This window comes from Dipodomys ordii, unplaced genomic scaffold, assembly GCF_000151885.1.
Source record: "Dipodomys ordii isolate 6190 unplaced genomic scaffold, Dord_2.0 Scaffold5, whole genome shotgun sequence".
Lineage (NCBI taxonomy): Eukaryota > Metazoa > Chordata > Mammalia > Rodentia > Heteromyidae > Dipodomys > Dipodomys ordii.
This window is the reverse complement of record NW_012267221.1, coordinates 21,448,970-21,466,017: the sequence shown is the minus strand read 5'-3', so window position 1 is coordinate 21,466,017 and position 17,048 is coordinate 21,448,970. Positions and strand designations below refer to the sequence as shown.

General features: G+C 34.8%; 1 protein-coding gene across 1 annotated transcript in view; it reads left to right on the top strand.

The window, feature by feature from the left end:
- Positions 1-17,048, top strand: part of Tlk1 (tousled-like kinase 1) — a 114,738-nt gene that overhangs the window by 39,205 nt on the left and 58,485 nt on the right. Inside the window, exons 2-3 of the mRNA XM_013027407.1 lie at positions 1,042-1,160; positions 11,621-11,692. Of these exons, the coding sequence (XP_012882861.1) occupies positions 1,042-1,160; positions 11,621-11,692 (191 nt within the window). The remainder of the gene's footprint in view (positions 1-1,041; positions 1,161-11,620; positions 11,693-17,048) is intronic.

The window sequence follows — 17,048 nt, the reverse complement described above, 5'->3', positions numbered from 1 at the left end:
GCTAGCAGAGTTTGAATATGTTCCCTAAATCATTATAGATTTCACTAATAATTCTCCTTGCTATTGTCAAGAATCATTTTTATAGTTCTCGTGTTATATAAGTGAAGAATTAGCAGCCATAAAATAATTTTTAAGAATTTAGTTGAATTTTAACTAAGATTTGTGTTTAATCTGAATAATTGCAAGTACCTGAAGTGATACCCTCCCACTCGCCCCTCACCCCCATTCTTTGGAGTATTTAATTGGCTCTCTGTCCTTAGGTTCTACATTCATGACTTCAACTAACTATATAACTAAAAATATTTGATAGGAAAGCATATACAAACTTTCTTGCTTGTTATTGTTCCCTAAATAATATAGAGTAACAACTATTCTTACAGCGTTTATACTTCATTAGTTATTAGATGATTTAAAGTACATGGAAGGATGTACTAAAGTTATATTCAAGTAACTTACTGTTTTATGTAAGAGACATAAGCATCTGTGGATTAGGTATATGTGGTGGAACTAATCTCCCATAAATACCAGGGAAGAAGTATCAAAGAAGGGATGTGCCAGTGTTAAAACAATCCTTCTGAGCTTAAAATATAGTCAGGTAAGTTATGTGTAAATTAAGACAACTAATGTCATTTACTATCTAAATTCTGTATAAATTTAGAATAGGGAGATGACATTATGAGAAAAATATATTTTTTTCCAGTGATGGACTTGTGGTCTGTTAATAGCTTGTGAAATCAGCCCCTCCCACCTTAACAGATTAAAATAGTCATTTATAGGATTCATCACTGCAGTGCAGCAAAGGTTATGTTTTGTGATACTTCTGGATGTATATGTATATCTGTGTACTGAATTGGATATAGTTCTTACTTTGGGTTCTAATCAAACGTGTTACAGATCTGTAGGATGTTTTGATAAGTAGATGTGTATATTAATTAATTAATTTCATCTGTCTCTAGTATTCATTTTGAATTTTTATTCCTTCCTAACTAAAAACATGTATTTGTACCTTTCACATATCTTCCCTCCTCCCCCTTTCAATAGGTGCAATGGATGAACTTCATAGTCTGGATCCAAGAAGGCAAGAGTTATTGGAAGCTAGATTTACAGGAGTTGCAAGTGGAAGCACTGGGAGTACTGGTAGTTGCAGCGTTGGAGCTAAAGTGAGTAATTCTAATCTTTTAATATTCTTTCTTTGTACAAAATAGTCCAAGAATGTTTTGAAAAGAAACCCTACGTATGTATTTAACAGCTGATGATTACTTCTATGACTTTTATAGCATGTACAAGTAACTAAAAATCAGTATTTACAAATATTTATTTTTGGCATGGGGGATCAAACCCATGGCCTTATACATAGTATAAGCTATTAGCATAGTGAGCTATTAGCAGCTGTATAAACCTGATTACTGTTACAGCATAATACACTTTAGAGATATTATATTATAGAACAGTATAATATATTTCAAGGGTTCATAGTACTTTTAAGTACTGGAGTAATTAGTTAAGGCCCCACCCAGATACTCTGTGATAATGTGCCCAACACAAAGTCTTTACATTTAAACATATCTAAAAAGCCATCTTTGCCACTTTAATGTAACCAATTCATAGCTTCTAAACATTAGTATGTGGGCATCATTGGTGTCCATTAACAGTCACATACTACCATTCTTTTGCATTCTTATTACCTAAATTTTTTCTCTAATTTTAATATAACTGAAAATAATTGATGAACAATTCCTACTTTGATATTATAACAAAATATAGAAAAATAAGATCAAGAAGATCTCATACTGCATTTTAGAATTATGGAAGGGTCCAGTTGATATTTGATTGTTGTAAGAAAGTTTTTAAGAAAGAATAAAAGTTCTAATATATCATGTCTTTGTAAATACTGTATTATGAACAGTTCAAAAAAGAAACCCCCAAACTAAACTGAGTTCTGTAGACATCTCATATCCTGACAGCTACAGACTTTTTCCTTACTTTTGGGCCACAGAGTTATTGTATGGTTTCTTTTATTAGTGTATAGTTTTATCATCACTTATGTAAAGTATCAGCTAAGTATAATATATGTATTAATTTGGTTTTATTTTTCCTCCATCTATTGGCTGGTTTTCTCTACAATACTCCTTAAATCATCCATGTTTTTCTACTATTTTGTGGTGCTACTTTGATCAATATATGATTGCCATTTCCATTAGTAATTTGTTACATAGGAGATAAATATATATATGTATATGTGATGTATGATTAGCATGTGAGTCTTTATGATCTTTTGCTAATATTACATTAAAAACAACTGCTTTGGGGGGGAGGGAAAGTGGGAGAAAAATGAGGAAGGGTGTAACAATGTTAGACAATGAATACACTCACTACCTCACTTATGTAACTGTAACCCCTCTGTACATCACCTTTACAATCAAATTAAATTTAAAAAGCCCAAACTGCTGTGGGACTGACAGTGGCTCATGGCTCAACTTGAGATTCTTCTGCTTTAACCTGCAGTCACAGGCATGTCTCATCATATCTGATATAATATTGCAATCGTAGGACATTGTCTAATCTATGATCATAGAGGTCTTTAGATTTGCTTATGTAGTTTCTTTTATGATGTTTTTTATTTTTAGTGTATAGATACTTTATGTACATTTTATTTTGTGAAATTCAGTCATAATTTAATCAAACCTTTTCAATAGTTTTTTTTTTTTGGTCGGTCCTGGGGCTTGAACTCTGGGCCTGGGCACTGTCCTTCAGCTCTTCAGCTCAAGGCTAGTTCTCTGCTACTTGAGCCACAGCACCACTTCCGGTTTTCTGGTGGTTTATTGTCGAGAAAAGTCTCACAGACTTTCCTGCCAGTGTTGGCTTTGAACTGTGATCCTCAGATCTCAGCCTCCTTAGTCGCTAGGATTACAGGTGTGAGACCCCAGTGCCCAGCTCTTAACAGTATTTTAAATGGAATTTTCTTTATTTTGTTTCTATTTTTTGTTTCAATGGAGTTTTCTTAATTTTATTTTTAGTTTGTTTATTGTTGTCATGTAAAAATATAATTGAATTTTTTGTGTTGCTCTTGTGTCCTGAACTTGCTGAACCTGTTTGTTGATTTTGAAAGTGTTTTATAGTCATGTTATTTTTAGAATTCCTTGGTGTTTTCTAAATGCACAGTACTGTTTGCAGCAGTGATGAACTTAAGTCTGCTGTCAGATTTAACTTTAAGCATCCTGGGTCTGATGTTCTTCATCACAGATTTGATTAAAAGGCCAGGCTTGTTCCTATTTCTCTTTTCTATATTAATAGTTTTCCTAACCTTGTTAACGGTAACACTAAAAGGCTATTCATTTGTGAGTGGAGTCACTTTTGTGGTTGAGATTTTTTTTCTTTATTAACCATTCCAACTTTACTTCAACTCTGTATTATGTCACAAAGAAAGAGTAATATATATATATATATATATCTGTGTCTGTTTATCTATCTGTCTATCTGTCTATCTATCTATCTATCTATCTATCTGTCTGTCTGTCTATCTGTCTATCTGTCTATCTTATCTATCTATGTATCTATGTATCTATGTATCTATCTATCTATCTATCTATCTATCTATCTATCTATCTATCTATCTATCTATCTATCTATCTATAATTAGAGCTGTATACATTGCTGTTGAATTTTTACCTGAGTGGAATATGTACTTATGTTGTCATCTTCCTAGTTTGATCTTTCTAAAATCACATCCGATTGCCTACTCTTTTGGTTAGAAATTTTAAAATAGTTTTATACAAGTTTTAAAGTTTAAATTATTTAGCATTATAATGCCTTCCTGATTTCCTGACTTATCTCTATGGCCCAATTTTATGCCCATCTTCAATCTTTTCACATTCATGTTTTTCTGTAGTTAGACTGTGGTTCCATAAACAGGCATGGATTTTCACTTTTTCTTTTGGACATAGTGTTCACTTTGCTTCACATGTCTTTATCTCCATTTTCCTTAGACTTATCACTGTTTTGATTGCCAAAAGTCAGATGAGTAGCACTTTAAGAATGTTTCTTTGACAAGATTGCCCAAATCTAAATTTGGTGGACATCCTATGACCTTCCTTTGACATCTGGGTATATACAGAGAAAATTTATCTCATCATATTATATTTACTTCTGACTAGACTACTGAGATCTTAAGAATAAAGGACTTAAATCCTTATATCTCAGCTCCTTAATTTTGGGAAAGAACCATAAAAAGTTAAGAGGATGAGTTGATTTTAATTCTCTTTTGAAAATTTTAGAGACTGAGACAATTAGAAGGTTAGTTTTGAGATTTGCATATATTCCTGGGGAAAATACTTGGAATTGCATCTGGAATTTTCATGGACTCACATGGGCTTTGTGAACATGTTTTATAATATGCTATTGGTGTTGGTTAGAACCAGCAAGCTCTTTGGAGCTGAACATAGGACCAAAATTTGTTTTGTTTACTAATTTGCTTACTTCTGAACTGATAATATCACATCAAACAAACATTGAAATTACTTCATTGTGTGTGTGTCTGTGTATGTGTTGTATACACATGTTACCAGTACGTGTACCTGCTAAGATTTAACTGAGAACTTCACTCATGTTAGGCAAGCTGACAACCACTGAACTGCAATTCTAACATCTCTCAGCGTATCATTTAAGTTACTCATCTGTTTCACTTAATCTTTTGATTTCAGACAGTGAGTACAGTTCTTGTGTTAGATATCTTATAGTCATTCTAGTAATAGCTAAAGCAGGTTAAACATAGTTTGGTGACTTGTAGATGGAGATGCCTTGGTTTCTCACATTTATCATCTAGTTTGTGGGAATTTGTATGTTAAACCCACAGTTGAAAAAATTATTAAAATATGAAGCATTCTAACTAAATCCAATAGCATAAGCTTTTGATATTTTGGTATATTGTAATCGGTGATCTAAAGATGTTTGGGGAGATAGAGTAATGATACTTTTTTTTCTTTATATGCATAGGTACTACCTAAAATCTAAGATCCTTGATTAATATTTAGAAATAATTGATAACAGCAGAATGATGAATGCTTAATGGGCAATTTAACAGCCCAACAATAGAATAGTGGTAGGGCTGATTGAGATTAGGGGGAACCACAATCTATTTATCTTCAAAGTTCGTGGCTTTGTTTTCTACTTTTATCCACTTCATATTTTTTGCCAGATTGTAAATTTATTTTGTATCAATGATTAGACTTTATTTGCAGAAGAATAAATCAACTCTAGCTATCTTAAACAAAGAAAGAAGATATTGGCAGAATATGGAGCAATTCAAAAAATGGCTCAGAGACTGGAAATACCGGACTTGAATAGGAAGCAGGGCAACTCTGCTCGCTTGATTCAAACCAACAAAGAAACACATTCTTCTGTCCTGTGCTTATATATCACTGTCAAGACCCAAAATACTGGGAAGAGAGTTGATTAGTTTAGTATTGATTTTGTGCTTTCCCATTGGTTTCTTGGATGGAGAGTATATATGGGAAAAGGACCTTCCTTAGAATTTCAGTAGTGGCAGGCAGGTTGATTTATAGTCCCATCTAAAATATAAGGACAGCACAGTTCTCTGAAACTACCTATGATTTCTGCCTTGAAACTGGAATGAAAGCACATCTACTAGATATTGAAGTGTTTGTTGTATTTCGTATTATTAGACTTGAATTTCAAATTGAGAATTTAAGACTGCTTTTTGGGGAAGCAGTTTTTATACTGAATTATATCTGGTTAGGTAGGGGCATCTATTGGTGAAGTATAGCATTGCACTCTTAATTCTCCCTCTTCTCACCCCCTCTTTCTGTTTCAAACACACACACACTTCTGCTTTTTATTTTGTTAGGGTTTCTAGAAAAGTTGGGGTAACTTTTTCTGTCTAGGCAAAATGTTTAATGTCTATAGGCTTTGTGATATCTATCAGAACTTTTCTATGCAACTGTCATAATAGCACTTAATTCAAGCAGCCATAAGCTATATGTAATAACGAGAGTGGCTCTGTTCCAGCAATACTTCCTCCCTTCCCCTCCCCCGGATCCCCCACTTCGGTGCCAGTCCTAGGGCTTGAACTCAGCCCAGTTAGAAGCACTAGAAGGCAAGTGCTCTGCCACTTTGAGCACCATTTCCAGCTTTTGGATAGTTAGGCTTTGGTTAGTTAAAAACAGGTGGAGGACCATAGTTTGCTGGCTCTTAGTCTGTAGCTACTATGTTCAATAGAGTTTTATGAGGTATTTGTTTTCCATTTATGTGTAGTCACTAGTCACATGTGGCTACTAAAGACTTAAAGTGTGACTAGTGTAGGCGTGGCAACACGTATCTAATCCAAGCTATTCCGGAGGCTGTCTGAGGGTCTCAGCTTAGTGAGACTGTCTCAAAATGAAGATTTTATTTTATTTTTTAGGTTTTGATATTTTTTAAATTCTTTTAGCATTTTGTATATTGATACACATGTAAAAGAAAATGAAACTTAAATGAGCAATTCTTTGCAAATCAATCATAATTTTAAAAAATCACCAACTATTATGAAAACTGGACAAATTATATCACAAAAGAACCCCCCAAAATAGAAAAACATTTCATAAAAAAATATGTCTAAATATGAAACGAGCTGCTTCCTGGTGCCTTCACATCCTTCTCTTCTGGGTGCTGATGTACAACACATTGTTTCCTTGGATAAATGCATTCCCGTACTTATTCTTGAGCTGTCCATTGACATACTCCTCTGTCTGCTCCAAGGCTATGTTCATGTAGCTGTCCAGGCAATCCAGGACCCCTCCTCGCCCGGATCCAAACCGGTACCTCCGGCGCCTGCACGCAGACTCTCAAAATGAAAATTTTATAAAGGAGGGTAGGGAATATGGCTCAATAGTGAAGTGCTTGGCTAGCACATAGAAGTCTTGGGTTCGATCTATATTAATTTCCCAATCTCTCAAATAGGACTGGTACAACCAAGGAGTTCAAATTGTAATGGTCTCAGTAAAATCATATAAATGTATATGCTAGTTTAAATATGGCAGTAAGACAAGGCAGTGGTTGTATTCATTGTACACTATGTAAAAAAGTGAACTATGTAACTTTGGATGGGGAGAAACTTGGAGAGAATGAAGGAAGGGGTGACATTAACCCAGAAGCGTTGTACTCATAACTTGACTTACAGAATTGTAACCATTTTGTACAACTACTTAATAATTCTAAAAAAAAATACAACAAAATATTGTATCTTTCACCATACTATCAACAAGCTGATGAATAAAAGCCTTCTGGAGGTACACATCATTAATTATCAGAGTATGCAATCAAAATCACGATGAAGTATCATCTCACCCCAATCAGAATGTTTAAACAAACCAGGACTGTGCCTCCCACCTATATTTGTAGCTGCCCAGGAGACTAAATTCTGAGGACCACAGTTCAAAGCCAGCCTGGCAGAAATGTTGATGTCTACAATTACCCAGAAAAAAAAAAGAAAAAAACTGGAAGTGGCAATGTGGTAGAGAGCCAGCCTTGACTGCAAAAGCCAAGAGAGAGCTCAACACGCCGGGCGCTGGTGGCTCACGCCTATAATCCTAGCTACTCAGGAGGCTGAGATCTGAGGATCACGGTTCAAAGCCAGCCCAGGCAGGAAAGTCCGTGAGACTCTTTTTTTAATTTTTATTTATTTTTTATTGTGAAAATACTGTACAGAGGTGTTACAATTAGATGGGCAAGTCGTGAGACTTTTATCTTCAATAAACCACTTGAAAACTGGAAGTGGCGCTGTGGCTCAGCGGTAGAGCGCTCGCCTTGAGCTGAAGAGCTGAGGAACAGCGCCCAAACCCAGAGTTCAAGCCGCAGGACTGACCAAAAAAAAAAGAAAAAGAGAGAGAGAGAGAGAGAGCTCAACACCCAGAGTTCAAGCTCCAGTACTGGCACCAAAATAAAATAAAATAATTAAAATTAAATAATATAAAGTACAGTACATGCTGGCAAGAATGGGGAAAAAATTCTTTTTCACTGCTTTTAGGAGTGTACATTATAATAGACATTATGGAGAACTCTGAAAGATTCATTTTGGAAACTAAAAATATTCTATATGTTCTAGCCATTCCAGCCCTAGTATATATCTGAAGGAAATTAAGACAATAGCAAAAACATACCTGTATATCCATGTTTTTTTTTTGCATTTCTGTTCTTAATAGTTAAGATGTGAAGCCAATCGTGGTATCTCTTGATGTATGGTTTGAAAAAGGAAGTGGTTACAAATGATGGAATATTATTCAGCAATAAGAAAATGAAGACCTGTCATTTGTAGCAAAATTATTGTAACTAGTGGACAGTACGTCAGGTGAAATAAGCCAGATCCAGAAGAACCAATATTGCATGTTCTCTCTCCTGTGTGAAGTCCAAAACAACTTGGTACAATAGAATACAATCAAGTAGGATTAGTGGAAACTGGGAAGGAAACAGAGGAAGGTAGATAATGGGATGCTAGGAAAAAGAGAGAGGCTAGATAATGAGAATCAGAATAGGAGGAATAAAATCTAGTGTTTATGACACAGTCCACAGTCAAGTAAGAAAGGAGCTGTATGAAATGGAAATACTAATTGTCCTGATTTGATTTGATTAACAAAGTGTATACATAAAGTGGAATGTAACATTGTTACCCCATAAATGTGTGAAGTTATTACATGTTAATGAAAAATAAAATAAAATGTGTATAAATAGGTATACTAGGGTTAATAAAAATACTTTTTAACAATATAATTTTATTTTCATAAGATTAATTATGAATTAGTAATGCATTTAAATCAAACAATACTTCAGAACATTTGTCACACAGAATTTACACATCATATTTATTTAGTAACAGAATGTCTAGATGGGTAAAATTGTGTGTGTGTGTGTGTGTGTGTGTGTGTGTGTTGATCATGGGACTTGACCTCAGGGCCTGGTATCCTTGACTGAACTCGTGTGCTCAAAACTAGCACTCTGTCACTTGAGTCACAGTTCTACCTCCAACCTTTTGGTAGTTAATTGGAGAAGAGTCTCATGGACTTTTCTGCTTGGGTTGGCTTTGAACCCCAATCCTCAGATCTCAGCCTCCTGAGTATCATGGGCCAATCGTGCCTGGTGAGTAAAACACTCTTAAGAACCAGCTACAATTCAGTTTTCAAACTAAAGAACAAAAATATTAAATAAATTGCCTTAAAACACAGTCAGCGCCTAGGATACAGAACACAGTGCTGTGGTTGGTCACCATCCATTCCATCAGTTTGTTGTGTACAATCTCTTGTTGGCAAACTTGTACAAGCAGTAGTGGCATACTGTGGTTCCATTGTGTACAGTATGGTATTCATCTGTTGAAGAAATACATACTGTATTTTATTTTGATTTAATATTCTTTTAATATGCTTGAATTAACATTTTTATATTGTTTTAAGTTTTTAGGCAAAAATAACTCAAATCATAAATATTATATATATATGCCTATATACCACAGAATCCTGTGATATAGTGAAAACTCTGTGATGAAAAATTATATATATATATATATATATTTTTTTTTTAAAACCCGTGATTCAGGGCTGGGAAGTTGGCTTAGTGGTAGAGTGCCTGCCTTGCATGCCTGAGGCCCTGGGTTCAACTCCTCAGCACAACATAAGCAAAAAGAAAAAAGCCGGAAGTGGCGCTGTGGCTCAAATGGTAGAGCGCTAGCCTTGAGCTGAAGAGCTGAGGGACAGCGCCCAGGCCCAGAGTTCAAGCTCCACAACCGGACCCCCGCCCACCCCCCAAAAAAAAAGAAAAAGAAAAACCCGTGATTCAGTGAGGCTGCAATAAGTGAACTCTGATGGATGATTGTAATTAATGTGTTAAAGGTATTTTGTTCATATTGTTCCTTGAATATCTAAAATAAATTTACTTTGTGTTTCTCTGGAATAAAATGTTGTTTTTGAACATTTTATGTTGGCTTTTTGGGTTGATATTTTTATCTGTTGCTCTTTTAGTCAGCAGTTTTGTGGGGGTTTTTCCTTGCTATACTGGGAACTGTCTTTGTGCCTGAATAACAAGTACTCCACCACTTGAGCCACACACAAGTTCAGTAGATTTAAATTTTTAAAAAAAATGTTCAGAGCTGGTTTCTTTAATTTTTTTCCTTTTGGTAATCTTTAAGTAATGTTTTTATCTGAATATTACATCTTTATTGCTTTATTAGTTGTTACTCTCAGATCCTTTTTATCTTCTTTGCATTTCAAAAACTTTCTAATAGTTCACAAGTTTCACCTACTTTGTAGGGGCATATGTTCCGGGTATGCTTTTATTATTAGTTAGGATATTACTCTGTACCATGTCATTGAGCTCCACCATTTTGTGGCTTTAGTGTTTTGAAATCGAATGTCCCTTACCTTGAGATGGCTTCTGATAACTCTCCTCACAGTTCTCCCTGCTTTTGGTTTTGAGCTCATTTGCTTTCTGAGGTATTTGTTTCCTTCCTTGATTTACTTAGACAGACTTTTTCCTTTATTGCCATTGTATCTGTTGTGCTGTATAAACTCCACACCAGTAATGTATACTCATTTCGCTTTTGTTTATAGGAAGGTCTGTTTCCAGAGTTTATAAGACGATTGCTCCAACTCTCAAAACTGGATTAATTGCACTTAATAATTTTGGGAGGGTAAATCCTTTCCCAAAGATAGTTTCTGTACTCAAATTGACTGCTGGTTTTGATAAATGCTTTCTGCTGTTTGAGGAGTATCTTGTTTTCAGTTCTGACAGACGTCTTTTTCTTTCCACTTCTTTCTGTGCAGATAATCAACCATGCAGATCTTGTAATTGGTAGTGATTTGTTCCCACCTGCTGGGTTTTTTTGGCAGAGGTGCTGAAGGAGCAGGGTTGGTGAAGGTTGCTGTCACCTAGATTTGTTGTAAATGTCTATGAATTTTTGATTTACTATTTAGTTTTGCTCATTTTCATGAGGATTTAGGGGTACTCAAAGTTTTTGCCCACACCTCCATTGTCTAGGATCAGAATTTCTAATTTGTCACTTAATTGCTGTTGGTAATATTTTTTTCTAGCTTGACAAACTTAAAACTCATCATAAACCCCTATTACAACAGTCAAAACAGATGTCATCCAACAGAACAATAGCTCATACTCTATTTATCATACTTCAAACATATTGTCACAGAAACAAACTTTTGAGCAAAGTGATTAAGATGATCAGGATAGTAAATTGTTTCTTAAATGATAAAATCAAAACATTAATAAAAGAAAAAGTAGTTTATTAATATGGAGAAAGGCAAAAGGGTTTATAAGGAGGTATGATGGAATTTGGTAATTGTGAAGGGAACTAATAAATGCAAATAATACTTTTGTTGGTGGTGATTAATTCACTTGCTTTTTAACTAAAAAATTAGCTAATAGAAATATGCTCACAAAATAGCAATATGAACTCTATCAAACTATCCATGACATTTATTGCATTAAGAACTTGGTATTTCTTATTTTGCTTCATTTGGCTTTCTTGCTTAAATAAATCACACTTTATTGGCATTTCAAAAGATAGATTATATTATGCTTATTTAAAATTACTTCTAATTTTTACCTTTCAAAAAATCTTTAACAGGCCTCAACAAATAATGAAAGCTCTAATCACAGTTTTGGAAGCTTAGGATCTTTAAGTGACAAAGAATCAGAGGTAAGTAATTCCATTTTAAATATGGCATTATTTGAGGTATAAATTGGATTCACCTTTTTAACTAATAGTGTTGGGGATTTTTTCACTTTTATCAGTTCTGATGCTGAAAGTTAATGATTTTAAAGTCCTTGTAGGAGTATTTTTTTTCTGCCTTATGAAGCAACATCATATTAAATACTGTGTTTGGTATTAGAAAGAAAATAGTTTTATGATTAAGCTGAACTTACAAGTTTAACACATTAGTGGTGTATACATATTTTTAATGGAAGATAATAGTCATTCATAATTCTATGAAATAAAAGTGGTTTTTGAAATATGTTATATTTCAGAGTTTTCCATTATTGTTTTTGTATTTCCCTTCTTTGTTCCCAAGTAAGGTTTTATGAGCTTTTCTAGATACAGATGTACATATTTAGATATAATATAATTTCTCTCTAGAATTTCTTTCAGATCATATTGATGGTGTTTATTTTGCATATTATAAAAAATGTGATGTATCTCTTCCTCTACCACTGACTTACTGGCACTACCAAGAAAATGCAGGATTTTTTAAGTAGGCATTTGTATCCATGGTATTAGTTTATTTTGAGTATGGTGTATTTGATGGCATCTTTTAAAAATGGGTAGACCGTATTTTCTTCAAGTGTTCATTTGCTGATAATTTAACTTCACTTTATGTGAAAATAGCCTTTCCTTGGGTTGTATAGTTCTGTCACAATTTTTACATTTATGTGTGCATGTATGTTTTTGTATGTATGTATGTGTGTGTATGTTTCCTGTCAATAAAAACTTTACTTGCTCCATTTTAATCTCTTTCTCTTTTTTTTTTTTTTGCTGCTTGAGTTGATATAGATATATCTCTTGATAATTTCAGTAGGCTGTTAATGCTTAGGAACTCTCTTTGGCATTTGGTTTTCTGTGTTGAGTGGAAAGAGATTCAAAGGTGGACATCTTTTTAGCCCTTTGTTACCGAGTATCTAGGAATCCCTAGATGAGCAGTTGTACAGTTCTATACAGGCATCCTGACATTCCAAAGGAGTGTGGCATAGGGTTCTCACTCATCAGGCTTTCCCTTCCACAGAGACAACTGGCAGGCAGCTGAAAGGACTGTGCAATGACGGGACTTTATCTGCAGTAGGTTTCCTTGAGGTAAGCGTTAGTAGCCCCTGTAGCACCAGAATTCACAGGTTAGTTTTTTGTTTTTGTTTTTCCAAATTAGCACACTTGCATGTTTAGTTCTAGTCAAAGTACAGTTTTTCAAAAACTGTATCAAGAATATTTTTACTCTATATTTTCTAGACTATTGAAAATTCTTATAGAATTGGTATATTCAATAATTTCATGTTCTTCTTTCATAGTCTTGTGCTATGAAGGACAGTAAAATGATTTTAAATATTTTTCTTTTCCCTTCACCAAATATGCTGGTTTTATTTTGGTGGCGCTGTTTTTTTTTTTAAACTCATGGCCTTTGCACTTGCTAGACAGGTTCTCTGTTACTTGAGTCATGTCCCCTTTTTGCTTTAATTCTTTTGAGATAGGGTTTTACACTTTTGCTGGGCCAGCCTGGACCATGACCTTCCTATTCTTCCCATGTAGCTGGAGTGACAGGTATTTTCCACGTGCCCAACTATTAGTTGAGATGACATCTTGTGAACTTTTTGCCTGGGCTAACTTTGATCTGTGATCTTCTTGATCTCTCTACCTCCTAAGTAGCAGGAATGACTGGCATGAGCCTCAGTGCCTGATCAGTTTTGTTTTAGTTTTTAGGGTAAAACGTAGTGAAAAATAGATCACTTTATAGCACTTACTTGTTTTGTGATGTTTGTAGGTAACTGTATTCTCAATATAAATTGTAGATTTAGTATTTTGCTTCTTTCAGAGGACCAAAAGAAAATTCCTTTTCCCTTTGAAGAATTCCAAATCTGTATTTTTAGTTTAAATGTTTTTGTTTTAAGACCATAGTTACAGTTGCAATGAAACACATTTGGGTAGGCATTAGTTATGTATACCTTTATTTGTGTAGAAACTTTGACCTTTGGGGCAGCCATAGAAAATTTTGAAAAATCCTTTTGTTTTTGCTGTCTTACGTCCTGTATCTGAAAGTTTTACAAACGAATATTATTTTGGAAATTACTACCAGTTGTATATTTTTCCCGAAACATTCAAAACTATAACTTTTAATGCTACTATGTTTCATCTTTCCATGTAAGAAGTTGCTTATCTTTTGGAAAATTAGTCCTTGATTTTATCTCTAGAGTAGGTATCTTAATTAGTGAATTTGCCTGGGATGAAATTTCATCCATACCAATATAACAGGTGTTGCTAGGTCATTAACTAATGTGTTTGAGAGTATACTGTTGTAAGATGGGTGTACTTCTTCCCTTGGTACACTTTGCAGTAAAGTGAAGGTTGAATTCCATTGTCTTTTAGTACCATTTATTGTCTTGATTATACATTCCCATGTCTGTTACATATTTTTAAATGACAGATTTTGTCTTTGTGAGTAAATAATACTAGGTTTATTTAAAACAAACAAAATTAGCTGTCTTTTAGCACCATCTGTATTCCACACTCAATTCTTTAGCTTATCTTCTTGGTATCTCCTCACCTCTCTCCTCCTATCTTTCCCCTTCTCCCTTTTTATCCTCTCTACCCCTTTCTCTCTCCCCTTTTTCTATGTCCTTTCTTCTCTTAATATGTGTGTGTGTGTATGTGTATGTGTGTGTGCATGTGCATGTGCATGTGCGCGTGCGTGTGCGCACATGCTCGCTGGTACTAGGGCTTAAACCAAGGACCTCTTATTGGCTTTTTTGCCTCCATTGGGCACTTCCCATTTGCCATACCTCCAGTCTAGAAATCTGCTGGTTAATTGCAGACAATCTCACCGACTCCTCTGCCTGGGCTAGCTTCAAACCCCAGTCTTCTAGGTCTCAGCCTCCTGAGCAGCTAGGATTATAGGCATGAACCAATAATACCTAGCTTATATCTATATTTTATTTTATTCTATTTTCTAAATGAAATTGTTATTTATGTATTTAGTGCTGCTATTGAGGCTTTTACTCGGCGCCTAAGTACTGCTTCTTAGCATTTTCCCTCAAGGCTAGTGTTCTACCACTTGAGTCAAACCTTCACTCTAGGATTTTTGCTGGTTAATTGGAAATAAGACTTTTCTGTCCTGGCTGGCTTTGAATCACAGTCTTCAGATTTCAGCTTCCTGAATAGCTAGAATTATTCTAGCTGAACTACTTAATAATCCTAGTGACCTACCACCACTCAGCTATTTCTGTATTTTAATAAAAATAAAATTCATTTTCTATTTTGATTTATAAGTTAGACATGAATATTTTGATTCCCTCTCTAGTATTTCTGGGGGGGGTTGTTTGTTTGTTTTAGTTTACTAAGATGTTACCTCCCCTCTCTGCTTTGTATATTTAAATGGATGGTCTTTTAGACACCCAGAATCCTATTTTCTTCTGTCTTTTTACTGTTTAAAATAAAAACCATCTGATAGTGAATGTTAGGGTGATTGAATCTACTTCAGCTGTAACTTTTATTTCTGTTCATAAATGAATTGAATTTAACTTATTGCAAAATGTACAATTGTAGAATAAAACATTTTCCTCTTGCTTGTGAAGCTACCTGATAGGAAGATTCTAGTTCTTAAATCACTAGTACGTATTCTGGTGAGTGTGTGTGTATGTATATGTAATGTATATATATTTTTTCTAGATTTATATCACTCTGAGTCTATTAAATAGACTCTAGAAATTCAGTGTTGTTTTCAGTAAGCATTTATTGCATATCAATTATCTTATTCTTGTGCCCAAGCACAGAATATAGATGAATAGGATATAGTCCCTGCCTTCAGATTAGATCAATGTGTGGAAAGACAGACATTTAGACACTGTTTTCATAAGCAATGAACTTTATTACAGATATAAATAGGCACTAGGTACTGTGGGAACAAAGAGTAAGCAACCTTAAATTTTATCTGTCTGTAGAGAAAAGTAGGCAAACAGGTCTTCCTTCAAAAGAAAGATGATACTTGAGTTACTCAAAAAGGGCATGAATTCATCCCTGACAAATAAGACAAATTATAAAAAGCTGGCAGAAGAACTACAGTGAGTGCTGTTTTTTATGTGGGAATATGACAAGTAGTTTGGTTCTGTAACAAAAGGATAATGATTCAGCTCCTAATGTGGTTTAGATCACCTGAGAAACTTAAAAAAAAATTAGTCAGGTGCCGGAGGCTCACATCTGTAATTCTCAGGAGGCTGAGATCTGAAGATAGTAGTTCAAAGCCAGCCCAGGCAGAAAAAGTCTCCATGAGACTCTTATTCCCAATTAATTACTTAAAAAACAAAACAAAACAAACTGGAAGTGGCTCTATGGCTCAAAGTGGTAGAGCGCTAGCCTTGAGCAAAAGAGTTTAGGAACGGTGCCCAGGGCCTGAGTTCAAGCCCCGTGACGGGGGAGGGGGGGAGGGGGGAGTGCAGGGGAGGAACAAGCTGCTTAGGGGTGAGTACAGTGGTTGCAAACTTCTGGTTTAGTGACATGTGTAAGAACGGTGAAAGATTGGAAAACCAGAGATTTTGAAGGCAAGATGTTACTAATATTTACCCAGTGCTATGCTTCTCAAACTAAAATGTGAAATGAATCACTTTTGTTTTAATGGTAGTAGGTCTGGATAGTATTTGTTTTTTTTTTTTTTACAAGCTTCCCTACTTACTGTCAGCAGTGTTTTTTAATGTTGAATAAAAGGAAAGAGAAGGAGCCTAAGATGGTTAAGGTACCTAGGCTTAGTGGCTTTGGCAACATGGAAGAAAGCCAAATATAGTTAACATAAAAGTTAATGACTTGAATTCTGGGTAAGACTGAGTTTAAATATTTGTGGAATGATAGTATTGTAGGCAGCAGAAAACACCTGGAACTTAGGGGGGAAAATCCAGATAGAGATATAGACCCTAGGAGTCTTGGGTATAGGTGTTAAAGACTTACGTATAGATAACCACATCTAAAAGTACAGGCTAAGGATTCCAAGGGAATTTATGATACTCTTTCAAGGAATCTACAAAGGTCAAAATAGTTTTGTTTTTTGTTTTTATAACAGTACTGTTATTTGGCTTTTTTTAACTTTCATTTTGTTGTTAACGAGTAATTCCCAGAAATTGTGGAACATGAATTCAGGGCTTCATATTTGGTAGGCAGGTAGGTATACTATCTTCACACTACCAGTCCTTTTTGTGTTGGCTGTTTTTTAAATAGGGTCTCACTTTATGTCTGGGTAGCCTGGACCTTCAATCCTTCTGTTTGTTCTTTTTTTTTGGGGGGGAGGTCCGGTCGTGGGGCCTGAACT